The sequence below is a fragment of the Ovis canadensis genome, chromosome 25 (assembly GCF_042477335.2).
Source record: "Ovis canadensis isolate MfBH-ARS-UI-01 breed Bighorn chromosome 25, ARS-UI_OviCan_v2, whole genome shotgun sequence".
In the NCBI taxonomy this organism is placed as follows: Eukaryota; Metazoa; Chordata; class Mammalia; order Artiodactyla; family Bovidae; genus Ovis; species Ovis canadensis.
The window spans coordinates 28,087,261-28,113,626 of NC_091269.1; the positions used below are offsets into that span (position 1 = coordinate 28,087,261).

The following is a 26,366-nucleotide window of genomic DNA, read 5'->3' on the forward strand; positions in this document are numbered from 1 at the left end:
AGAAAATGTTTGACTATAATGTTCATTAATTGAATAGGTTGATACTTTTTAGATCTTTTGAAGGTTTATACCTGGAATTTGATAGATTTGATAATATTGTTTGCTGACTAAACACACATCCACACAGATTTAAGGATACCTAGGACTTGTAAGAAGGCAATGGCAACCCACTCCAGTACTCTTGCCTGGGAAATCCCATGGATGGAGGAGCCTGGTAGGCTACAGTCCATGGGGTCGCGAAGAGTCGGACATGACTGAGCAACTTCACTTTCACTTTTCACTTTCTTGCACTGGAGAAGGAAATGGCAACCCACTCCAGTGTTCTTACCTGGAGAATCCCAGGGATGGGAGAGGCTGGTGGGCTGCCATCTGTGGGGTCACACAGAGTTGGACACGACTGACGTGACTTAGCAGCAGCAGCAGGACTTGTAATCAGGTGTGGTAAGATATATAAACATGGAAATGACTATCACGAAGGAAGAAGATTTTATTCACTGTTCCCTGGAAGCAGAAGGGTAAGTCATGAGGCAGAGGGAGGAAGGGGAAAATGTGAACAGGAACCTTTATTATGGTTTCTGTGGGAAGGAGCAGGCAACGTAGGGTAAGAAGGTTTAGAATTGGATGATTTGAATAATTTCAGCAGGCTCTGGGGTGTAGGGACTGTTCATAGTTGTCTGGTGCCTGGTCCTTGGTGATGAGTGCAGGTGGCCTGAGGTTCAGGTAAAGGAGGTGACTGGAGGACAAGGATTTTGGATTGACTGGTTTGTCTGTGAAAGATGTGCTTACAGGCAAGTAATTTTGTATCTCTAGGAATTGACTAGCTCTGAGAGGAGCAATCAAAGATAAGCAAGGCCCAAGATGTCAAAGCATCAGAATAATAAGGCATGCTTAATAGACATACACATTCATAAAATTGCCAGTCAGTATGATGTACATATAATTAGTCAATGATATATATTCATCAAGAATAAATATATGTACATATATACACCTCAAAATAATTAGCTGCATTGTTTAAGAAAGAACCACATGGAGAAATTCCAAATTCTCACACATGAAATGGAAATTTTTGCTTTCTCTATCACTCAAGTTGAGGACTGGCATGTGCACATAGTTGCTCAGTCATGTCCAGCTCTGCAGAGGACCTTTCAAAACACTGAAAAATATGTGCTTTTATTATTTGTATTACCACTAAATAAGAAGATGAATATATTACATGGGATAGCACACAAGGTATGCTAGTGAATGGTCAAATATGCAAAATAGTATGGCACTCTAGCCAAGGATATCAATCTCTACCAACTCAACAAATTACTGAAGAGAGATGCCTTGGTAGAAGGGAGATGGAACCCCACTGAACCCCACGAGTGCATCTAACTTGTTTCGCTGATGATCACTGGGAAAATAAAACAGCATCACCCAATACTCCAGTCCTGTTTAGAGTTGTAAATGCCATGTATTTGACACTACTAGACATGAACTTAAAACTAATGCTAGCTGAAGCTTTGTATCCCTTGTTGTCTGACTGCTATGGCCTATTATTTTGTGTGTCTATGTTATTGAAACTCTCAAAAACGATGATAAATTTTATTTTCTCTGGGAAGACAATAAGCCTGAAGAGTGAGGAGTTGCTCCTTTGGAAGATGGTGTACTAAGAGTATACATTTCACAGGGTATTTTGGACTGAAAACTGTTAGTGAATCACTTTGCTTTGTCATTATGTTGTCAGTTTAGACCAGTGTTAACAGAGGCATAGAGAGAGGCCATTAGAGGTCAGGGATTCTTCAGTATTTGCAAATCAATCAATGTGATACACCACATTAACAAATTGAAACATAAAAACATGATTATCTCAATAGAGGCAGAGAAATCCTTTGACAAAACTCAACATCCATTTATGATAAAAACCCTCCAGAAAGCAGGCCTAGAAGGAACATACCTCAGCATAATAAAAGCCATATCTGATAAACTCACAGCAAACATTATCCTCAATGGTGAAAAATTGAAAGCATTTCCCCCAAAGTCAGGAACAAGACAATGATGCCCACTCTCACCACTGCTATTCAAAATAGTTTTGGAAGTTTTAGCCACAGCAATCAAAGAAGAAAAAGAGATAAAAGGAATCCAGATTGGAAAAGAAGAAGTAAAACTCTTCCTGTTTGCAGATGACATGATCCTCTACATAGAAAACCCTAAACGCCCCACCAGAAAATTACTAGAGCTAATCAATGAGTGTAGTCAAGTTGCAGGATATAAAATTAACACACAGAAATCCCTTGCATTCCTATACACTAATGAGAAAAAAGAAAGAGAAATTAAGGAAACAATTTCATTCACCATTGCAATGAAAAGAATACAATACTTAGGAATAAAGTGAAGTTGCTCAGTTGTGTCTGACTCTTTGTAGCCCCATGGACTGTAGCCTACCAGGTTACACCATCCATCGGATTTTCCAGGCAAGAATACTGGAGTGGGTTGCCATTTCCTTCTCCAGGAGATCTTCCCTCCCCAGGGATTGAAGCTGATCTCCTGCATTGTAGGCAGACGCTTTACCATCTGAGCCACCAGGGGAGTCTCTATACTTAGGAATAAATCTACTAAAGAAACAGAAGACCTATACATAGAAAACTATAAAACACTGATGAAAGAAATCAAAGATGACACAGATAGATGGAGAAATGTACCATGTTCAAGGATTGGAAGAATCAATATAATGAAAATGAGGATACTACCCAAAGCAATCTATAGATTCAATGCAATCCCTATCCAGCTACTGACGGTATTTTTCAGAGAACTAGAACAAAGAATTTCACAATTTGTATGGAAATACAAAAAATCTCAAATAGCCAAAGCAATCTTGAGAAAGAAGAATGGAACTGGATCAACCTGCTTGGCTTCAGGCTATAATACAAAGCAACAGTCATGAAGACAGTATGGTACTGCTACAAAGAAAGAAACATAGATCAATGGAACAAAATAGAAAGCTCAGAGATAAATCCATGCACCTATAGACACCCTTATCTTTGATGAAGGAGGCAAGAATATACAATGAAGAAAAGTCAATCTCTTTAAAAAGTGGTGCTGGGAAAACTGGTCAACCACTTGTAAAAGAATCAAACTAGAACACTTTCTAACACCATACACAAAAATAAACTCAAATTGGATTAAAAATCTAAATGTAAGACCAGAAACTATAAAACTCGTAGAGGAAAACATATGCAAAACACTCTGACGTAAATCATAGCAGGATCTTCTATGACCCACCTCCCAGAGTAATGGAAAAAAAAGCAAAAATAAACAAATGGGACCTAATTAAACTTAAAAGCTTTTGCACAACGAAGGAAACTACAAGCAAGGTGAAAAGACAGCCTTCAGAATGGGAGAAATAATAGCAAATGAAGCAACTGACAAAGAATTAATCTAAAAATATACAAGCAATTCCTGCAGTTCAATTCCAGAAAAGTAAGTGACCCAATCAAAAAATGGGCCAAAGAACTAAACGGACATTTCTCCAAAGAAGACATACAGATGGCTAACAAACATATGAAAAGATGCTCAACATCACTCATTATCAGAGAAATGCAAATCAAAACCACAATGAAGTACCATCTCACGCTGGTCAGAATGGCTGCTATCAAAAAGTCTACAAACAATAAATGCTAGAGAGGGTATGGAAAAAAAGGAACCCTCTAACACTGTTGATGGGGACGCAAAACTAGTACAGCCACTATGGAGAACAGAGTGGAGATTCCTTAAAAACTGGAAATAGAACTGCCTTATGACCCAGCAATCCCACTGCTGGGCATACACACCGAGGAAACCAGAATTGAAAGAGACACATGTACCCCAATGTTTATTGCAGCACTGTTTACAATAGCCAGGACATGGAAGCAACCTAGATGTCCATTGGTAGACAAATGGATAAGAAAGAGGTGGTACATATACTCAATGGAGTATTACTCAGCCATTAAAAAGAATGCATTTGAATCAGTTCTAATGAGGTGGATGAAACTGGAGCCGATTATACAGAGTGAAGTAAGTCAGAAAGAAAAACACCAATACAGTATATTAATGCATATATATGGAATTTAGAAAGATGGTAACGATGACCTTATATGCAAGACAGCAAAAGAGATACAGAGATAAAGAACAGACTTTTGGACTCTGGGGGAGAAGGTGAAGGGGGGATGATTTGAGAGAATAGCATTGAAACATGTATATTATCATATGTGAAATAGATTGTCAGGAACTCCTTCTGAACAGAGATGGAGACCAATACAAACACCAACCAAGAGACAAATTGTCACATATCAAGTCTTCAGCTAGTCCCTCAAGCAGGGATAATCACTATGTATATGGAGTATCATTTCTAAAATTAGAAGTCTGTAAGTTGGCCAGCAGACCAATGTGGAGTAAGGTAATCTGGGATAGGGAAGCTTAGTTTGACCTAAAGCAAAATATCTGTAGCCTAGAGGGAGGCCAGTGTATAGAAAATTGGCCATAATACTTGGGTAGTTCTAGTTTTCTTATTTTTTGAGGAACCTCCATGCACTTCCACAGTGGTTGAACCAATTTGCATTCCCATTAATAGTGCACAAGGGTTCCCTTTCTTCCACTTTGTCACCAAAACTTGTATCTTTTGTCTTTTTGACGTATAATGTCACTTTTATACTTTGTATATCTAAAACTGTTTAAATCATCTATGATTTTATTTGTGTCTACTTTGGGAGAGTTGTAGGCCATTTCATTGGGGGAATATTAGAAAATTCTTCCCTTTTTCTTGGTCCTCTATTAAATTTTAGATCACTTTAGGTGAATTTGTTGGATCTATATTTGTGGTGGGTCTGAGAGAAAGATAGAAATACACACACACACAGATTTTTTTAAGATAGAGTTTGTTTATCCTAGTTTCCTCCTTAACTATGCTGTCGACAGAATAATCAATAAACAGTCTACTAATAGGAATAAACAAGAGTTTTATCAGAGCCAAACAGAACTGTAACCTGGGAGACACAGATTCAAGAAGCTCTTGTCAGAGGTATGTTCTGCCATACTGCAAAATGCAGGAGACTAATAAAGGCAAACACCAGAAAACTACTTAAGTTGTTTGTCAAAAATTATGATTGGAACTGGCAAGAAGTAAGTGTGCTTGTTAAGTAAGGATTGATTGGAATCTGAAATAGTTGCATAGTTACTAGAGGAGATCTTGAGACTATAAGGTTATAGCTGGAAGCTGCTAGCAGATCTTGTTTTGAGGGTGGCTGGTGGTGTCCTTGAGTCTGGTAGAGTTCAGAAAATTCAGGTTCTCAGTAATGCAGGATCATGCCTCCAACCACATTCACAGTGGCCACTGAGCTCCATTTTGGATGCTTGAATGATTGTTACTCTATTTTAATTTTTTAAATGTATTATTTTCTTTAGTGGTTAAAGCAGATGTGCAATGAGTGTTTGGTGGGTCACAAAACAGGCTGTTCTGGTTAGCGTAAAATTTCAGTTAAATAATGTATGACCCAAGAATGACTTCCCCAGATCTCAATATCTGAAATTTTCTTCCATCAGTACCTACATATTGACCATGTTATTGTGTATTCATGTCTGATTCAAATGTTAGGTAATGGATTGAAAATAAAATATGCACATTCATTAACTATAGCAGTTCTGTTCAAATTATTGAACAGCTCCTATGAGTCAGGCACAGTGCTTAGTTCTATATACAGAAAGGAACAAAATAGGTTTGACCAGTTCCCTAATGGAGCTCCAAAGTCTGGAGAGGAAACAGGCATTGAACAAGCAAAACCAACACATACAGATGTCCATGAGGATATTTGGTTTTGCATATATTTAATTTCTTCATACCAATAGTGGGCTATTATCAGCCATAGATGTCCAAAGATATATTAACTATTCTTTTCAGTTTACAGATTTTCTGTGGTATAGAAAACAAGATTACATAATAGTTGTGCATAGGTGGAATTAATTTTTCTGATATTTCTCAAAATTGAACAATGTAGAGTTGCCTTTAGGGTTGATTTAAATTATTTTTATTATAAGGTCACCTAAATATTTATAAATATCAAACCAAGTTTAAGTTCCATTTACTTATGCAACCATAAAGCTGAAAGAGCTTTAGAAGTTAAAATCAAAGAAAATTTCAACACCAATACAATGTAGGTTTTAATGTATTAATATTTAGTAATATTGTTTTTCTAAGACCGAATTACCAGTGTTGGGTTGAAATATGTTTGCATAATTCGTTTGCTTTTTAGGATGGTGGTTCCTCATATGGGTTGATTATTTTAATCACTGTGGCTATGTTTCCTTTTAGCAAAGAGCTAATTCAAAACCACTAATTCATTATTTTTCTAGATTAATAAATTTAAGAGTACAAATAACTATTCATGGTACTTTTTAAATGAAACTTAATGAGAATAATCTCTTACAAATTGGTACAGATGAAGGTGGGATCTGTGCAATAAGTGGGCTTCCCAAGTGGCGTTAGTGATAAAGAATCTGCCTGCCAATGCAAAAGATGTAAGAGACACAGGTTTGATCCCTGGACCAGAAAGATCCCTGGAGCAGGAAATGGCAACCCACTCCAGTATTCTTGCCTGGAGAATCCCCATGGACAGAGGAGCCTGGCGGGTTATAGTCTGCAGGGTCACAAAGAGTTGGACATGACTGAAGCTATAAGTACATCTCTTTGGAAAGGGAATGTGATTCTTATTACTATGGTTCAGATTTTATAGATTTGATATATATATATATATATATCAATATATGCTATATATGTAATGATATAATACATTATAATATATATGATATTATTAACATATCAACTACTGTCACTACATGATTTCAGTTGTTTCAAAACTTTCACTATGCAAAAAACTTCTTTCAGTATCATGTTGTGATATATTTTGCCTTCTTTTGGGGAAGACAAATCATTTGTATATTAAATTCTCTTCTGTTTTTTCTCAGCTCAAAACTAATACACCATATCATTATCATAAAAGTATCTTCAATGTTTGATTTGTTGCTACAAAGAAATTTAACATATACGAACAAAGGTATATGGGACAGTTTTAATTTTAGTCTTTGAATGTGCCCTCTAAATAGAAAAAAGGATCCTCACTACCCAGTGAAAATTAGACTCTGTAATTTGAGGTAACCCTAGCACAGACATGGTTTTCAACAGAATTACAAGGGAACTTAAGTATCATGGCTGGGCTCAGCTGTAAGCAAGTCATCCAGAGATAATCCTAAATATTTAAGTAACACTGATTAGTATATTATTAATATATCTCTTTCTGTTAGATGGGGATTAAGGCCTTGGGGAGACAAGTGTTCAGCCTATGTAAAAGGCAAATAAATGTTTGAGAGTTGTATATGTGCTGTGTGTGTGTGTGAGAGAGAGACAAAGCAAGCATTTGTCAAAGCAAAAACCATTTATTCTTACATTTTTTTCCTCTTAAGCATTGATAATTGTATACCACACAGTATCTGAAATTACCATGAAGTTTTCATACATCCATATGCCTCTCTAAAATCACAATGTGCAATTTCCTTCTGAAATTTTATAGACGAATTCCCTGTTGGTCCAGTGGTTAGGACTCCACGCTTCCACTGGCAGGGGCTTAGGTTCAGTCTCTGGCCAGGGAACTAATATTCTTCAAGCCATATGGTGTGGCCAGACTAAAAACAAAAACAAACCAACAAAATAATAACCCTTTTTTTTTTCTTAAAAAATATAGAAATGCCTACGAGGGAATTATAGTGACTTGGGAATCTGAGAAGTAGGACTTAAAATCAGCAAGAGATGCTGAAAAGAAAGAGAAGAGGTATTCTTAGTAGGATTTTTCAAAAACAGGGACCAGCAGAAAATGAGGAAGATGAACAGTCAGTTCATCTGTTAGATGAAACAGTCAGTTAGAAAAGGCTCATGAATCCTGAGACAAGAAATTGTTGCAGATTCCAATGTTTATCTTTGTTTCTAGGCAGCTGTTTCTGATCAGGAAAGGAAGAAAATGAAGCGCAAAGGGGACCGATATTCCATGCAGACATCTCTTATTGTGGCTGCTCTGAAGCGGTTACTGCCCATTGGGTTGAACATCTGTGCCCCTGGGGACCAGGAGCTCATTGCTCTGGCCAAAAATCGCTTTAGTCTGGTAAGGCTCCTGTTCCTCCCATTGGGAAAGATCATTTGACCTCCAGCTCCTCAGGCGTTTGGAATCCTTTGTCTCACTGTTCTGTGTCAGTGTTTCTTTTCATTGAAGGCTTTATTAACCAGTTTTTGTATACAGGCCCTAAGACTTAGACACAGAGATGGCCTAATATTTTTTTTGGAGGCTGTTTTTATTTCTAAATTATGTTAATCACCTCAAGGGTATATTCACACACCAAATGGAAAGATGGCAACAAGTCACTAGTAGTGGGGAGAAAAAATGGATTTCATATGAACTCCTATATCAAATTTGTGATGAGAGGTATCTGCAGATTTATGATGGGTATTTTTTCATAAATGCATAATGTGTTATGCTGATTGTGGGTGGATAAGATGTTGACTTTTAAATCAGTTTTTCTCCTTTGTGAGCATCAATATTGAAGTTCTCAAGATTTCTTGATGGCCTTCAACTTTCCTCTGTGGCTATACAGAGAGAATGCAGTTTTTTGAAAATAGGCATGCTATGTTATATACATGTAAAATAAAAGGTATATTCTCCCTCCCACACTGAGGAACCTCTCTATATATCCACAGTTTGAGGCCCTACTGTGAGCAAGTTGAGGGGAGGTTGGGGCCAAGGGGGCTACAGGGATGCAGGCCCACTGGGTGTTGCTTAATATTTGCTTCTCAGGGTATGCTCCTCATGATTACTGGACATTTGTAGATGTTATTGGCTAAAATGACTTCATGGAGATTTTAGAGAAAGCTGGAGACCTCCTTCTGTTTGAACCTAAAGGACTTTGCCTCTGTTCTGCTTCTAGTGACCTGGAAATTCAGTTGCATTAAATCTAGTGAACTTTCAGTGAAGTCCAGTTAGGTGATGGACTTGTTTCAGGTCCCAGCAATATCAAAGCACTACCTGAGCGATAATCCCCCAGATTTATGGCATGTATTGAATCCTATAAAGATGTTTGTTCAGACAATTTCAAAAGAAGTTGGAATTATTTCTATTCACTTGTGACTGTGGATGCACTGTAAGACTTCTTTTAGCTAACATTTATTTCTTGACAGAAAGACACTGAGGATGAAGTTCGAGATATAATCCGCAGTAATATTCACTTACAAGGCAAGGTAAGCCCAATATTCAAAAGGATACTTAGCACCTATAAACTATATAGTTAATCTCTCTTTAGAAGAAATATTACATATAATGTTACTTTAACAAGGTAGTAAAAATATATCATTTTAATAATTCATTATTCTGCTTGCAAATCCTTATGAATTAATGACTCTCAAGATAACAAATGATAAATTTCTAAAGTAGATCACCAAAGACTGTCAAACTTTGTAAAAAAAAACAAAAAAGATGGCACCAGTTGAAATAAAGGTTGGGAATTTCCTTCATACAGCTGAATTTGAGGACTTTTGTGACATGGAGACAGTTGTCTTTGAAAATTTGATATTTGACACCTAGTTCTCAGAAATGAAATAAGTTTAAGGGTCATTAGCACATAGGAGATAGTAAGAATTACTGTAGTAGGAAAGCCAGTGTACATTTAGAAGAGAAACATGAATGAATACCATTATAACATCTATTTTTTAACTGTGGGTTAAATGTTTGCTGTAAGTAGTTTTTGTAGTCAAGTATTTACCATTATTTGGAAATGCTTTCATAGTAGTGGATAAAGTATTCATTTGTTTGCTGCTGCTGCTGCTAAGCTGCTTCAGTCGTGTCCAACTCTGTGTGACCCCAGAGATGGCAGCCCACCAGGCTCCCCGATCCCTGGGATTCTCTAGGCAAGAACACTGGAGTGGGTTGCCATTTCCTTCTCCAATGCAAGTCGCTCATTGTTTACTGGACCAGTTATTTAATATGAAAAGTCTTGCAGTTAATTACTTTGATTCAACTATTTGCTTCTATTCAGATGTCCTTCCTGAGGATTTTTTAAATTATGAAAATGTCCAGATGTCAAAAAGGATTGATTATAGTATAGTGTGTCCCTTTCTGGGTATTAAAATGTTTATTTCCAAAGATCCAAACCATATTCATTTTTTTAACACTTCAGAATATAATGTGATAAAGGTGTGACGTGCTTTTACCATATTTGCAATGCACAGAAATTATTTAGGACAGATTTCATGTGCACATGTTTATGAAGTCCATCATTCATTTAATTTTAACTTTAACAGAGTAGGAGGTTAATTCCCATACAAGCATGATGTCTTTGCAGAAAAAATAAAAAAGATTTTGAACATTATTCAAAATATTCATAAAGCCTCCAGCTTAACCTCAAGTTTATACATGGGTGTTTGAGGAGATCATACGTCTCTGCAAGGATCTCAAGATTTCTAGGAAATTTGGGCCCATGCTTTGAGAACCATGGTCCCAAATAGAGACAGGAAATATTCAGTACCTCTTATATAGGTATTTATACCACTCTCAGGAAACAGCAAATAAAAAGTTATGTCTTGAATAAGCAGGAGGAAATCCTTCCATTATATTCTAGCGGTTACTTATAGGAATACTTTGGACAATGTATGCTGTATATTGTGGTATCAGGAAGAAAGAAGAGCTGAGAAGGATGAACATGTATAATTAGCATTTCATCTTGCAATGAATGAAGCCTGAAAGTAAAGACATAATGAATACTTATTCGTTGTGACATTTCATTATATACTTTTTATACTAAGGGTTGGGCCCCCATATATATGGACTTATAAGCAATGAGTTCTTTTGTTCTCAGCTCCTTCTTGAACACATTGTCTTAAAATTGTAGGACTGGTAATCCTAGGACAACAGGGGGTAATTTTATATTAAAAGAATAAAATCTGTAAGTCCAATAGTCTGCAAATGAAAGGAGTATATGAAGAAAAAGCATTTTGTTTTATCAAAGAACAAGTAGGTGTTGACAAGTCATTCAGTGTACGAAATTCTGTCTCCAACTAGATAAAAGTTTATTTTTTTGAAACATTCAGGCTCTGCTTTCTCTGGCTAGGAGTTGTAAAGCTTTGGATGTTGTTGATCTAATTCTGCTTCATTATTCTCCATCTCCCATGTTGAAAGGAAATATTTGATGGGAGAAGAAACATAAAAGTATTGCTTTGCTTGTTTTTAATGACATAGTTATTCTAAATTATTTCTTTGAAGTGATCTATCCCCGGAAAGATGCTTGTATTTGTCCATTTCTATGGTTTAAAATAATCTTTCTTAAAAAACCTTCAGAATTTGGTTATATCTTTAACTCAAGAAATTTGACAGTATTGAAAAGTAGAGTCCGTAGATTACTTTATCAGAATATGATTCGATATGCCTTCATTGATTTATATTCATTGGTATCTTAATTTCAGTGAGTCTAGGCTCTGTTGTTGAGTCCTTTTATTTATAGGACTCATATTTATAGGATCACATTTAATGTGATCCTATATCATTGCCTCTAAAGTAGATCTTTCACTGATTTGAGTGAAAGGAAAAGAAAAAAATAGCTTTTGCCTGTTTTCTTTCCCTGATGATCTTCAGTTCATCCTTAAATCCTAGTTGAAACTTCACTTGTTTAGAGAAATCTTCCCAACCACAACAGATTAGGTTAAGTCCCCAGAGTACCTTATATTTCTTCCTAGCAGCCCTGTACCATTGTAAACATTTATTTGATGTCTGTCTGTCTCACCAGATGACAGGTTTCATGAGTACAAGATACTTCTGTCTTGATCTCTGCATCACGTTTTCACCCCGTGCCTGTGCTTTATACGTAGCTATAGATTGACTCTTCAGAAGTGGGTGTTCCTCTCTTTCCTCTGTATTTTTTGAACGGTTTTCTTTTTCCTACAGTTGGAGGATCCTGCTATTAGATGGCAAATGGCTCTTTACAAAGACTTACCCAATAGGACAGAAGACACTTCAGATCCTGAGAAGACAGTGGAACGGGTCTTGGATATAGCAAATGTACTTTTTCATCTTGAACAGGTTAGCTTTTGTGTTGATTCAGTCACAGTTGCATTAACCTTGTAAGAATGTTTTTTTAAAGGACGTGTGCTAACTTGTGAGCCAAAAAGCATACGTGTTCAGCATGTTTGTTAAAAATAATCTGTGACTCGGGAGTGCTTAGGATATAATCAACACTATTTCCAAGCTTATAATTTTTGTAACCATCGATAGATAATGTATTGAGGGAGATCAAGACCTCTGTTTTATTGTCTTTTCCAAAATATTTCTAAAATTAAACAGATAATTAGGATTATATACTTAATTTTAAACCATTCTAACAAAAATTTCAGGAGTTACTCCTGACTTCAAACGTTTTTTACCTGTATTACTGCTCAAAGCAACATATTTGAGATACTGTCTTTCCCTGGTCTCATATTTGAATTTAAGGTCACTTGTTTAACCCTTCATTTTAATATTTTTGAGCTGATTTTTCTCAGGATCAGCAATACGTTACATTTAGAGAAGAGCAAAAAGGGAAATCCCATGGACAGAGGAGCCTGGTAGGCTGCAGACCATGGGGTTGCTAAGAGTCGGACACGACTGAGTGACTTCACTTTCACTTTTCACTTTCATACACTGGAGAAGGAAATGGCAACCCACTCCAGTGTTCTTGCCTGGAGAATCCCAGGGACGGTGGAGCCTGGTGGGCTGCCGAATCTGGGGTCGCACAGAGTTGGACATGACTGAAGCGATGCAGCAGCAGCAGCAGCAGCAGCAATGCGTTGATATTAAAACCATGTGAGAGTAATGTTTTAAGTCATTTTTCAGTTGTTTTCTATTTTAAACTACAAAGCTTACTGTGTGTCTTATTTTCTTATTTATTACCTTTGCTCAAGAATTCCCAAACCAATAATATCTGAAGTGTTATCAGTTGGTGGATTGTGTTTTTGTATAAGGAATCTTCTAGCTTACGTACAATATCTGTAACACAGACTTTCTCTGTTTCTCATGAGACCCATTCAACCAACCAACACCAGACTGAAGGTGTTTAGTGCAAACTCAAAAGTATACTGTCACTGGGTCTCCATGACAGTACCTGCCTGACATGGAGGGGCAGTTATTTTACATTAAACATAAAATAATAAAATGCCCTGTATCATCTCAGGATATTGTTATCTGAATGTTTTGTAGAACACATGGCTGCGGCTGCTGCTGCTGCTGCTGCTGCTGCTAAGTCGCTTCAGTTGTGTCCGACTCTGTGTGACCCCATAGATGGCAGCCCACCAGGCTCCCCCAGTTCCTGCAATAATAAATATATTTCTTTGGTTCCTATTTTATCTCATGATCTCCTATCTCTGCCCTAGCCAGTTAAATAACTAAAGATATCATCTAATGCAGTATCTGTTAATTTCCTTCTTGTTTACTGAAATCAAATAACTTCTCAAAAGCCATGCAATTTATCACTATACCTGATGAAATTAAGCTAGGATACTCTTATGCCATATGACTGTTAATATGTATTCACACTGTGTAACACTGTAATATTAATAACATAATATGATAATAGAATATTATTTAGGCAACTTTATTTCTTTATTAATATTAAATATTCAGTTCAGTTCAAGACTTATTTAATATTATTTAGACAATGTTTCCCTAAATATTGTCATGAAATATTAAATATAAATAATCATATATCAGCAGATGACAAGATCTGAAGTAATGAAATGTTAAGTGATATATAGGGTCATAGAGGATTCCCTGGTGGTCCAGTGGTTGAGACACTGTACTTCATTTGAAGGGGCACAGGTTCTGTTCCTGGTTGGGGAACCAGGATCCCACATGCCACGCAGCTTGACCAAAAATTTTTAGAAGTCGAAAAGCTAAAAGAAAGTCCTAGAATTGTATATCTGAAATGATAGGCGTATTAAAGAAGATTGTGCTACATATGCCTGTGCATGCTAAGTCGCTTCAGTTGTGTCTGACTCTTTGTGACCCTTTGGACTGTAGCCGGCCAGGCTTCTCTGTCCTTGGGATTCTCCAGGCAAGAATACTGGAGTGGGTAGCCATTCCCTTCTCCAGGGGATCTTCCTGACCCAGGGATCGAACCTGCATCTCTTGTCTCTCCTGCATTGGCAGGCGGGTTCTTTACCACTAGCATCACCAATTAAATGGCATTACTCTCTCATGAGTTTTTAATTCTTCCTGGTTTTCCTGCACATATCTAAGTTTGCTTGAATGACTTTTAGATACATTAAATGAAATTTATTGAACTCTAACTATGTTTTATTATAGTCTTATGTTATATATCATAAACACATGTGAAATAATGAATGATATTTGCACAGTAATGAGATTCACTTTACTGAGCAACTATCTACCCCATGAATATTGTGTGCACTACAGTGTGACAGCATTGTACTCTGCAGGTCCTGGGGCTTGACTTCTGTCGCTCAACTCAAGTGGCTGGTGCTCTAGGAGCAGATACAGACACATAGATAACTAAGTAATGGTTTAGATATGCTAGGATACAGAATTACTGAAGAGAGACTAAAAGGAACCCTGACTTTCTCTAGCTGTGATGAGGGTGATCCCTGTGTAAATCTTTAAGATGTGTGAATATCTAGGAAAAGGTAAGCAGGTCAGATTTTAATGGCCAAGTATTCTTCAAAGTGTCAAGAATATGAATAAAAGAACTCATGAATTATCAAAAAACAGAAAAGAGTGGGAAATATCTCTGTGCAGAATCCATTCCTTTCATCTCTCTATTCTTATGTTAATTTGTGAATCATAGAATAGTTTGCTAAGAATATTTTCACTTGCTAAACAATATTTTCACTTGCAAAAGCAGTGGGTGCACAGGAAAGACTTAATTTATCTCAAATGCCAGTGACCTATGCAAGTGACTTTTTGTGCTTTACGTCTGGTCATCTTTCTCAGAAGAGTGAGCTGTCTCTTTGGGATTTTCTAATGCTCAGACACGAGACAAGCTAACACATCAGCACAGCCAGACATTCAAACAGTTGCAAGACACAACTTGATGTTCACTTTTGGATCACAGATCTTACCAACATCTATTTGCTTCATTTATAGGAAAATTGACTGTTTAAGGTCTTTCCTTTGGGTATTAAAATGCTCTGCCAAATGGCAGCCTTCATGACAGTGGAGACCTTTTCTAGCACGTTCATCAGTGCTTAGGTACTTAATTATGTTTGTTGAGTGTTTCCCATGTTGATCACAATGCCTTATTCTCGGTGAATAGCATTATCCTTGATTCTGTTTTCACCTACACTGTCTTAACAATGTTTTGTTTTGCTTAACATAACCAAGAAGAAAACTGAACTAACTGGATAGTTATCAGAAAGTGTTTCTTGATCTTATAGAGGAAAGAGGATCACAGAAATAAGTGCTTTAAAATTACACAAATTGCTTTGTTAAAATTTCCAAACCACTGTTATCCAAACATTCTAAATGTTTTCTTCAGGCATTAGTATTACATTCATATTTTGACTCTTTACTGCAAAGGATAATGCCTTTAGTTTTACTTTTTTTTAGCTAACATAACATTTTTATTTCTTCCAGAAATCTACATGTATGCGCCGGAGATATTACAATCTGGGAAGTACAGTGTTCAATTGCCTAGAAATTACTAATGAATGTAGAATTCCATGTTGGGATTTTTTTCTCTCTAATACTTATGATTAATCTCTTCCTTGAAATTCCAAATGCCATTAGCTAAACACATAGCTTGCTTGCACCATTTACTGCAACTTATAAAGTCTTATTTGTCCCTATCTAACAAAATAATTATATAGTTTAACATTTTTGTAAAATTAAACTCTTTTACTCACTTCTACTAATGTGTTCACGAAGACTTGTCATCTTCTCTCCATCTTATTAAATATATTAAGAAACAGTAGACTGCGTTAGAATTTTCTTTAACTGCATCTATTTATATTTACTGTTGTAGCTCTTAGGATAAAATTAGTGAAAATGCATAAGCCAGGATAGGTTAATTTTTCTTTACTTATGTTTTGGCACCAAAACTGAATTTTAAAAAGGATGCAAAATTATTTCATATAGGATCGCTTCATATTTCTTTGGTTTTTAAAAAATGATATAGCTTCGAAAGTACACATTGTTGGGAAAATATGATGTTTTTTCTAAGGAAAATACATAACATCTGAAACTATTTCAAATGTAGCATTGGGTAACTTGAAGATATTGTCATAATAATTGTAAGATACTTTTGGAAAATTGAAAATCTAAAAGTTTTTAGCTAAAAGGTACAGCTGTTTAGTACTATGTTCCTGAAGATGTTTGGGGGGTTAAATACGTATATCTTTGTCTTTCTACCTCAGGTTGAGCATCCTCAGAGATCGAAAAAGGCCGTGTGGCACAAACTGCTCTCTAAGCAGAGGAAACGTGCCGTGGTTGCCTGCTTCCGGATGGCTCCTTTATATAATCTGCCGAGGTCAGAATTTCTTTAATGTTGGTAATAGATTAAAATTACTCTTCCTCTAAGATGTGATAGGAGGCTAACATATACCTTGACATGGTTATAGTAGTCCAAGGAAGGATGAAGGAGATTCATTGCCTCTTCTGTGTAACGCTTAACTTCATTTTTCCTTGTTGGTTATTCTCATTGGCCTGTAATGTCATTATTGAATAGAGTTTACTTTTTTATTGAAGTATAGTTGTGCTTTAGATGTACAGTAAAATGATTTATACATTTATCTTTTCTTTTTCAGATTTTTTTCCTATATAGGTTATGAAAGTATTGAGTAGATAGATGCTGTGCTATACAGTAGGTCCTTGCTGGTTATCTGTTTTCTATATAATAGCATATATATGTTGATTTCAGACTCCTAACTTATCCCTCCCCAGCCTTTCCCCTTTGGTAACTATAAGTTTGTTATCTGTTACTTTTACATAATTAGGAGGATCTGCTCACATATTTGAGGCAGGGCAGAGAAATCAGCTTCCCTAATAGCTCAGCTGGTAAAGAAGCTGCCTGCAATGCAGGAGACCCTGGTTCGATTCCTGGGTTGGGAAGTTCCTCTGGAGAAGGGATAGGCTATCCACTCCAGTATTCTTGGGCTTCCCTTGTGGCTCAGCTGGTAAAGAATCCACCTGCAATGCAGGAGACCTGGGTTCCATCCCGGGGTTGAGAAGATCCCCTGAAGAAGAGAAAGGCTACCCACTCCAGTATTCTGGCCTGGAGAATTCCATGGACTGTCTAGTCCATGGGGTTGCAAAGAATTGGACACAACTAAGCAACTTGCACTTTCAGAGTAAAAGGAACCAGTCTTTGGGGTCAGACTGCCTTGATTTGAATCCTGACCTCACAGCTTCTGAGTGCATGATTTTGGTCAAGGTTCTTTCCTGACTTTGTCGTAGTTTTCTCAACTGTACCATAAGGTTTGGCTCATAGAGTTGTTTAGATTATTTAATGGGTCGAGGTAGACAGAATGCTTAGAACTGAACATAACATAATGTTAATCATTGTTTGTTACTTTTGTGATTATTTCATCTTTGGGGAAAAGAATTGATAGGGAACTAACTTACGGGAATAATGCAGATGCATTACCCTCATGGTACCTCTTCAACTCACTTTATTGACTCAATGACATCCAGTTCCATCAACTAGCAAATCACAAGTTAGTTTCTACAATACAACAGAGTCTGCTATTCCACTTTCTCTGATATAACCCTATTCAAAATTGTATTCCTTATTCCAGTGGTTCTCAGACCTGGTACTTTAAGGAAATACACTCAGATTCATTTGAGGAATATCCAAGCCTCAACCTGTTGAATCAGAATATCAGGGCTTGGCATATGTACTGTGTAAAAGCTCCCCAGGGGATTCTGATGTACCAGTAGAGTTGAGCTTCTCTCTTGTACAAGAATTGATGGTGAGTTCTGGCCATTCCAGGTGCCTGGTCAGTTCTTCTCCCTGGATTTCAAGGCCCTTCATAAACAGAAGTTTATGTCTCTTGACTCCTTAGTCTTCCTTTCATACTGTTAATGTTGTAGCATTCCACTCTACAGTGGCACCATCTCATTTTAACACGTCTGGTATGCTCTTATGTTCCCTTATTGATGTGACTTTCTTAGAGTGGAACCTTAGCCATATATCGCATCAATTTCAAGATGAGTTTACTTATTCTTTTAGTCTTTACTGGTCTTCTTTATTTCATAGGCAACTATTTTCATCAGTATTCTAGGATTTAATCTTTGGATATATACGCCCATAAAGTTCCCTTAATACGTTTAGTTTTGTAATCCTCAGAGGCTGTATCTGATGTTAACAGGGAGACTGAATAATTCCTCTCTTGATGCTCACAACTGTTTATCCAGAGCCACTTTATGTCATAAGAGCTACCATGTAATGAGCATCTATTCAACATGTTTTATCTTCTTTATCTCAGTTTGAGTCTCATAAAACTGAAGCATAGATAGGGTTATCCTAGTTTTATAAATGAGAGAAGCTGACAAAGTTGGATATCTTGACCAATGTTACAAAACTTAGAAATAACTGAATCCAGGTCAGTGTGTGATCTGAGAAAGCTTTCTCTATCTACTGCAATGTCTTGCCTCTCCAGTCGAGATTGGAAAGTTTATTTCTATTTATTCTTTTAGTGTACAGATAATCCAGTGATTAAGTGCTACTGAGTGCCTTTTCAATTTATTTTTTAAAAAGCTCTTGAAATTATGCTTACCTTTTAGGCATCGGGCTGTCAATCTCTTTCTTCAGGGATATGAAAAGTCTTGGATTGAAACAGAAGAACATTACTTTGAAGATAAATTGATAGAAGACTTAGCGGTATGTTTTTACTGGGTTAAAAGATGAAAGTAGGTCTGGGCTTGGTGGAATAACATTGGTGTGAGCCATTTATCTTATAACATTAAAGAGGAAACATTATTGCAGCCTGTGGGGCTTAGGAAACTTTATTCCGAATTGTTACTGCCTGCAATGTTTAGGGAAAATTCGCTCTTCTTATTTCAGAGATCTCATCAACAGCTAGTAATTCAGAATTTAAGTAAAATTTGACTCTATTGTTCTTTTAAATTATTCCTCAAAGGAACTTCAAACACCACAGAACCAGGATAGAACTATCAAAGCTGAACCATAAAGAATGATTCACCAAAAATAAGTTGAGGCTTAACAAAAGCCAATGAAAAGTGGCTGGTTGTTAAACATATGCAGGGATTGGATGCAGGAAGAGCAGAAAGTCAAAGCAGATATAGAATAAACGGAGAAGTAGAATTTTTCATCCAACCATGCTGATAAGGAGGCTTGTGCTACTGAGAAAGCTTCACTCATGGGAGCCATTGTCTCAATTTATTTATAAGCTGTGGATCTATTTAAAAATTTGATCAAGAACCACCTTCTCAGGAAAATTTACAAGCATGTAGTTCCACTGCATTTTGTAGACTGAGAGGCTCCATAATCCCAAAGTTAAAACTTGGGCCTAAAGTTTTTTTTGAAAAAACACACAAACAATCAGGGAATGTAATGGACAAACTAATCTAATTCATAAAACCTTAACCCTGATTATTCCCATATATTTTATTTAGTTATTATTGTGATTGGAGTGTAGTTGATTTACACTGTTGTGTTAGTTTTTGCTGCACAATGATCCTATTTATTTTAAGTGAGTTTCATTTTTCTTTAGAATCAAACCGTTAGAATATTAGAATGTTTTAACCTTGCAGATTTACCATACTAGCTGCAACATTAAGCCTTAAATCCAAGAAAGAACATCACTTACATAGAAAGAATATCAGTTTGAATGTGTAAGTCTAATAGAGATACAAAATTCATTAGTCATTCAACAAACAGGATTAATTCATTCTCGAGTCAGTAAAAAATGCTTAATAATTTTCTTTATGGTAAATGTGCAATAAATGAAATTACTTTTTTTAAGTTTTAAAAGTGAAAATGAGAATAACATGTAAGTGGTTCAAATACTAACTCATTCAGCGTTCTTTACCTAGCTCTCTCTACATAGGCAACAGAAATATTTCATTTGATAAAACAGTTTGCCTTGCTAGGTGCACTAAATTTTTATACATGGAGTGACAGCATTTTATTGCAGTTTTTTTGTGTTTGAGATTTCCCTAGAGCTGCTGAAATCCATGGAGCAGTTCACTTTTCAGTTAGTTATGATGCTGCTTATGAGAATAGTATTCAGCATTTTTAAATGGTATAAATCATCCTTGCCCTTAGTGTTTTTTGTCCCATTATTCAACAACTTTTTAAATTAAAAATTTTTTTTTTGTTGTTTTTGTTTTATTTGGCTGTGCTGTGTGGCATGTGAGATCTTAGTTCCCTAACCGGGGATCAAACTCATGTCCCCTGTATTGGGAGTGCAGAGCCTTAACCACTGGACTACCATAGAAGTCCCAACTTTCTTCTTTAAAACTGTATACTTTTGCACTGATAATATAATACACATGTCCAGGTACAATGCATAAACATAGACACAGACATGCACCACAATAGGAAGAAAAAGGCTTTCTTTTTATTTGCTATTCCAAGCCTTCATAGAGCTCTTGGGTTTGAGTGAACATTTCACCTTAATGTGAAATTTTATGAATTTGACTTTTTTGTAGAAACCTGGAGCAGAACCTCCAGAAGAAGATGAAGGAACTAAGAGGGTTGATCCTCTTCATCAGCTGATCCTTCTGTTTAGTCGAACAGCTTTAACGGAGAAATGGTATGGTTGGGGAGTTCACAGGAGACCTAGGAGGAACAAACAGAAACCCATGTCTGAGTGTTATGTTCGTCACATGTTCATGTTTCAATTTCATCTTCTTCTTGAGAGGAGAGAAAATTGTTCAAAGTTGGTTGGGAAGATCCCCTGGAGAAGGAAACGGCTACCTATTCCAGTATTCTGGCCTGCAGAATTCCATGGACTACAGTCCATGGGGTTGCAAAGAGTTGGACATGACTGAACGAGTTTCATTTCACTTACTTCACAGGACCAGTCTGGTATACATGTATGAACCAACACTCGTTCAACTTCAGACTTTAATATTTACCTATCAAATATTAATATTTACCTAGCTCTAATTCTTTTAATAATATTGTAATTAGCTGGTTGAGTTGATTCTGAATCTTCTTATAATCTTCTCTTTATCACAAATGTCCTTTAGAAATTAAAACAAAAGAGCCCAAAGTAAATTTCAATACCAAATGTGTTGGAGACCACTGGTAACCCCAAATTTCCTGGATTGATTATCTCCAGTGTGCAGTGAGTGTTAGGAAACTTGAGGAGATGGCTAAGCCATCCCCTCGATGCAGAGTTTCTTTGAGATCTGTTTTAAAGGCCTTCTCCATTTTTCTTGGTTCTTGTTCTTTTGAATTCATTGAAACCACAGAGGGCAAAACCTCTATGGAATTAAATAAGAAATGCATTCATAGGCTTGATAATTAAAGTGTGCCAGCATGTGCCCATTATAGGGGCACGGCGTAGATTCATTCCGTAGATAAGACCTTGAAGAGGTTTCAGAACCCTCATCAGCTTCCCTGTCTTGGGAAAGAAAGCCAGCTTTGCCCTAGGCAAAGCAGGAAAAGAATTTAATTAAAAATCCCTGTTCACATGAGTCTTGATGAGTTCATCTGACCTCTGTGCATGTCATAATAATGTACATTTCTCCCTGTTAGCTAATGTGATCCATCTTTCTCTCACTATTTCTCTCTCTCTCTCTCTCTTATTATTTCCTAACTAACAAAACCATCTCATCCCTAAGCATAGAGCAGCTCCCTGTCTGGCATTGTCAGGTAATGAGGTATTTCTCATAAGTGGACTTTTCTGATGGCTGTAAGTTTAAAACTGCTAAGATAATTTTGCAAACATCAGGAATTTTTTGATGGAAGTCTTTCTTCAGTGAATTAGTGATTTTCATGCTTTTTCAAAAGAAGATAATAAATAGATTTTAACCTGTCTTAACTTTTAAGAATCTTTATGACCATAATATTTTTTCACTATGTAGTCATGTAATAATTTGGGGAGTCTTTCCAAAAAATGTCAGATATCACTTCTGCTGTCAAGATACCTGACATCATGTAAATTTTCTTGTTTCAATGTTTGTATTTTTAAGAAAATATTAATGTTACTACATTTGTGTGTAAATCAGTAAATTATTTATACACAAACATTTATTATATTATACTGTAAGGTAAGATGGGGCCAACTCTTGAGGAAGTCTAATATCTTTGCTTTCTGATTCTATGATGTTTTTGAATGATTGCTCTAAGTTTTGTGTTTGTTTCATTTAGAAAAAGACACACTTGTTGAAAGAAGGTTATTATATATAGTAACCTACTTAAAAACTGTTGTTTTTTTCTTATTTTTCATAGCAAACTGGAGGAAGATTTTTTATATATGGCTTATGCAGATATTATGGCAAAGGTAAATAAATGTCTTGATTTTAATGGTAAAATTTAAAAAATCTACATATTTCTCAATTAAAATAAAATATTGTTAAATTTTAGAAAACTTAAGGACATTAATCTCAACTTTTCACTTGTTGCTTGAATATCTGTTCTAACTTTTTTGACAGATAATCATTGTTTCTTCATTTAACATTTTATTTATGGGCATCTCACTAATTTTCCAAACATTCATTCATTCAACAAATATTAACTGGGCATGAAGATACTGGAGATAACATGGTGAATCAGAGAGAAATACACACATCCTGTCTTCTTAGAGTTCATCATCTGATGGAAAGGGCAAACTCTGAACAAATGATTACCCAAAAGATGCTGACAAGTTTAATGGTAGAGGAGCAATTAGGAGTATATGGAGCAGGCTGCATAGCACTGAGTTTTAAGGAAGTCCTTGACTGTTGAATGATGAGTTGACCATGCAAAAATAGTAATAGCTAAGTATTTACTGGGTGCTTATTTCATTTAATCTTAGAACAAGGAGATGAATGAGGCGATGAGTATAAAAAAGGAGTCAGGTTTCTCTGAGGCTTCTGACTTGGGCATCTGAGTTGACAGCAGTACCATATGCTAAGGTGGGGAGCACCAGAATCAGTGCAGGCCTAGAGTGAAGAGGCAAGATGGCAAATTAAATTTTCTACATGTTCATTAAAGAAGCCTGTGAGACATTTAAGCGGAAATGTCCAGTGTGTGGTAAGATAGTCATTTCTGACATTCTGGATCTCATGGAAGGCTTATAAATATAGCTTTGTTATTTGTCAGCATTAGAAGGAAACTGAAGCCACAGTAGTACATAATCTTGCTTAGGCAGAAAAGGAAGCATGAGAAGATCAGTCAGCATAGGACCAAGCCTTTAAAGACATGAATGCTTAAGAGATGGCTAGAACAAAAGGACTTCTCCCCGGAAAAATAGGAGAGAATCTTAAGTGTGAGCATACATAGGAACTGTTGAAATGTGTGGTCAACAAGGTCTTACTCTGCTGAGGGACTGAACATAAGGATTGAAGATTCCGCAGGATTTATTCCATGGACATCATGTGAGAATAATTGCAGAGAATTTTGAGGGAACATTGATGGTCCAAGTGTGTATTGTAGCGAAGTAGAGATTTCCATGTGAGTAGATGTGGCGTAAGTCTCTTTATTGAGAAGACTGAGAACGGGGTGAAAGATATAAGGTGATAAACATCTAGATGGAATTATAAGATAGAATTAGAGATTTCTGACTAAGTAAGTCAGAAAGAGAAAGGCAAATACTGTATGATATTGCTTATATATGGAATCTAAAATATGACACAGAGAACTTATCTATAAAACAGAAACAGATTCACAGACATAGTAAACAGACTTGTGGTTTTCAGGAAAGTGGAAGGGTGGATTGGGAGTTTGGGATAGTTGTATTAAGTCACTTGAGTCATGTCCAGCTCTTTGCGACCCTGTGGACTGTAGCCCGCCAAGCTCCTCTGTCCATGGGATGCTCCAGGCAAGAATACTGGAGTGGGCTGCCATGCCCTTCTCTAGGGGATCTTCCCTACCCAGGGATCGAATCCTTGTCTCTTACGTCTGCTGCACTGGCAGGCAAGTTCTTTACCACTAGCACCACCTGGGGAGCCATGTGTGTATAACTGAATCACTTTGCTATACACCAGAAACTAACACAACGTTGTAAGTCAACTATCCTTCAATAAGATAATTTTTTTAGAAACACTTGATTAAAAGATGAAAGAGGAAAGACATTTCCTTCTATGGAAGTTGGTACTGAGTATTGACTAGAAACTAAAATGGAACCCCCAGACAGTGTGCAAGGCCTCATTGATGTCGGCTTTTATGAATTTGGGCAGTACCAGTCTTCCTGGTTGTGTGGCTTTTCCCTAGCAGTTCCCAGAACCAAATGCAGAGTCAGAGAAGGCAAGAAGTTAGATTCGTCAAGGATGGCAATTTTTACCAGACTGTTGCTGAAGGACAGAGGATCATAGGGGTTTTTTCTGTCATTATGAGAGTGGCTGAGGCGTTCGATCTTGGATTCTGAATAAGACAAATAAGGAAATGAGACAAGAGGGAACTGATAAGTAAGGGGATTGTAAAGTAGTCCATGGATTGTTTTCCTTTCAGCTGAAGAAGCAATGAGCAAGAGGTCTGGAAAGGGAAAGGCTCCTGTTTTGAGAGTAGAAGATTCCTGATAACTTCAAATTCTTCCTTGTGATGGGAGAAGAGTCAGCCCCCACACTTGTCCTGGTTGCATCCTACAGTTAAATCTTATCTCTTTTGAGAAATGATGAAATATTTGTTGACGCTCACTTTTCTTCAAGATTTTCCCATCAAAATTAATCTCTTTCCATTTATTGTTTGATGTATCCCAGGAATGCCAGCTTTAATCACTTCATTCTTCTCTCAATCAGTTATCAAGATGTGTGCCCCTAGAAATTATTTGAACACACTGTGCAGGCCATGAGTTTACCTGTGGAGAGCACAGTGGGACTTTATTCTGGCTTATTCTGCCCTGGGATTCTATACAGTTACAAGAAATTATAAGAACTCACTAGTGTTTTGACAGCCAGGTTGCATTTTTTCTCTCATTGTGAGCTTGCCTTTTCACCTCAATTCCAGGTCATTTATGAATTTCTTCTGAGGTTCATCATACATATCTCTATTATGGCAGTTGTTGTAGGCTTTAGTTAAGTCATCTGTTCTCTTAATTGGAGCTGAACCACTGTGCAAGGCCAAAATAGTTTTAAAGTTCAGTTCTTTCATCCAGTGTTAAGTATCTCTTTACATTTATGTTACCCACAGACTTGGTAAGTGTGCTATCCCAGTGTCTCCCTAAGTTGCTAGTTTTGGTGATTCACACTAAACTATTGAGTTAGTAGTTTCAGGAGGCTGCCTTTCTTCACTTTGATAGCCAGCATCCCAGGAGGCTGAAAATTTCTCTTGGACATCATGGTTTCTCAGAATTTACTAGTGGTCCTTTTACATTCATGTATGATGATTTTTGACTTGAATTTGACACTTGAACTCTATTCAAAAGACTTATGTCATCCTGTCTTTCTTCAGTATTGTAGGACTTTATGACGGCAGCATTCACATCTTAATTGGTTTTTCTAAAATTTCAGTTTTCTTTTTTTTTTTTTAATTGAAGCCCAGAATTGGGTTAACTAGAACTCTGGATCCATGATACACTCCCATTATTGACTCCTTTTTTTTTTTAAATCCCTCTCTACCCCTCAGCACTGCATGGTATGTGAGATCTTAGTTCCCTGAATAGGGGTTGAACCCACGCCCCCTGCATTGGAAACACTAGAATACCAGGGAAGTTCCCATTATTGGTAGTTACTTAGCAATTTCTAATAATGTAGTAAATACCCATAAACTCCCTACTCACAAGAAAAGCTAAGACCTTGATAATTACCTACCTTAATTAAAATGGTTCTCTCTTTAACCCATACCCTGCCTCCCCATATGAGGAAATCAACATCTTATATCCCTTGTTCAAGATAACCTTGCTTTCCTTTGGGGGCTTCCATGGAGACTCAGACAGTAAAAAATTTACCTTCAATGTGGGAGATTCAGGTTTGACCCTTGGGTTGGGAAGATTCCCTGGAAAGGAAATGACTACCCATTCCAGTATTCTTGCCTGGAGAATTCCATGGACAGAGGAGCTTTACATAGTTTTCATTAGTTATATGGAGTTATTACTATATATATGATATATGTGTGCATTGTCAGTTACTCAGTTGTGTCTGACTCTTTGAGACCCTATGGACTGAAGCCCACCAGGCTGCTCTGTCCATGGGATTCTCCAGGCAAGAATACTGGAGTGAGTAGACATT

At 36.7% G+C, this 26,366-nt stretch overlaps 1 protein-coding gene across 1 annotated transcript in view; it reads left to right on the forward strand.

Annotated features, from left to right (window-relative positions):
• Positions 1–26,366, forward strand: part of RYR2 (ryanodine receptor 2) — an 809,907-nt gene that overhangs the window by 669,753 nt on the left and 113,788 nt on the right. Inside the window, exons 72-79 of the mRNA XM_069571617.1 lie at positions 7,995–8,165; positions 9,233–9,292; positions 11,988–12,122; positions 15,666–15,710; positions 16,445–16,557; positions 18,813–18,909; positions 20,703–20,806; positions 22,453–22,504. Of these exons, the coding sequence (XP_069427718.1) occupies positions 7,995–8,165; positions 9,233–9,292; positions 11,988–12,122; positions 15,666–15,710; positions 16,445–16,557; positions 18,813–18,909; positions 20,703–20,806; positions 22,453–22,504 (777 nt within the window). The remainder of the gene's footprint in view (positions 1–7,994; positions 8,166–9,232; positions 9,293–11,987; positions 12,123–15,665; positions 15,711–16,444; positions 16,558–18,812; positions 18,910–20,702; positions 20,807–22,452; positions 22,505–26,366) is intronic.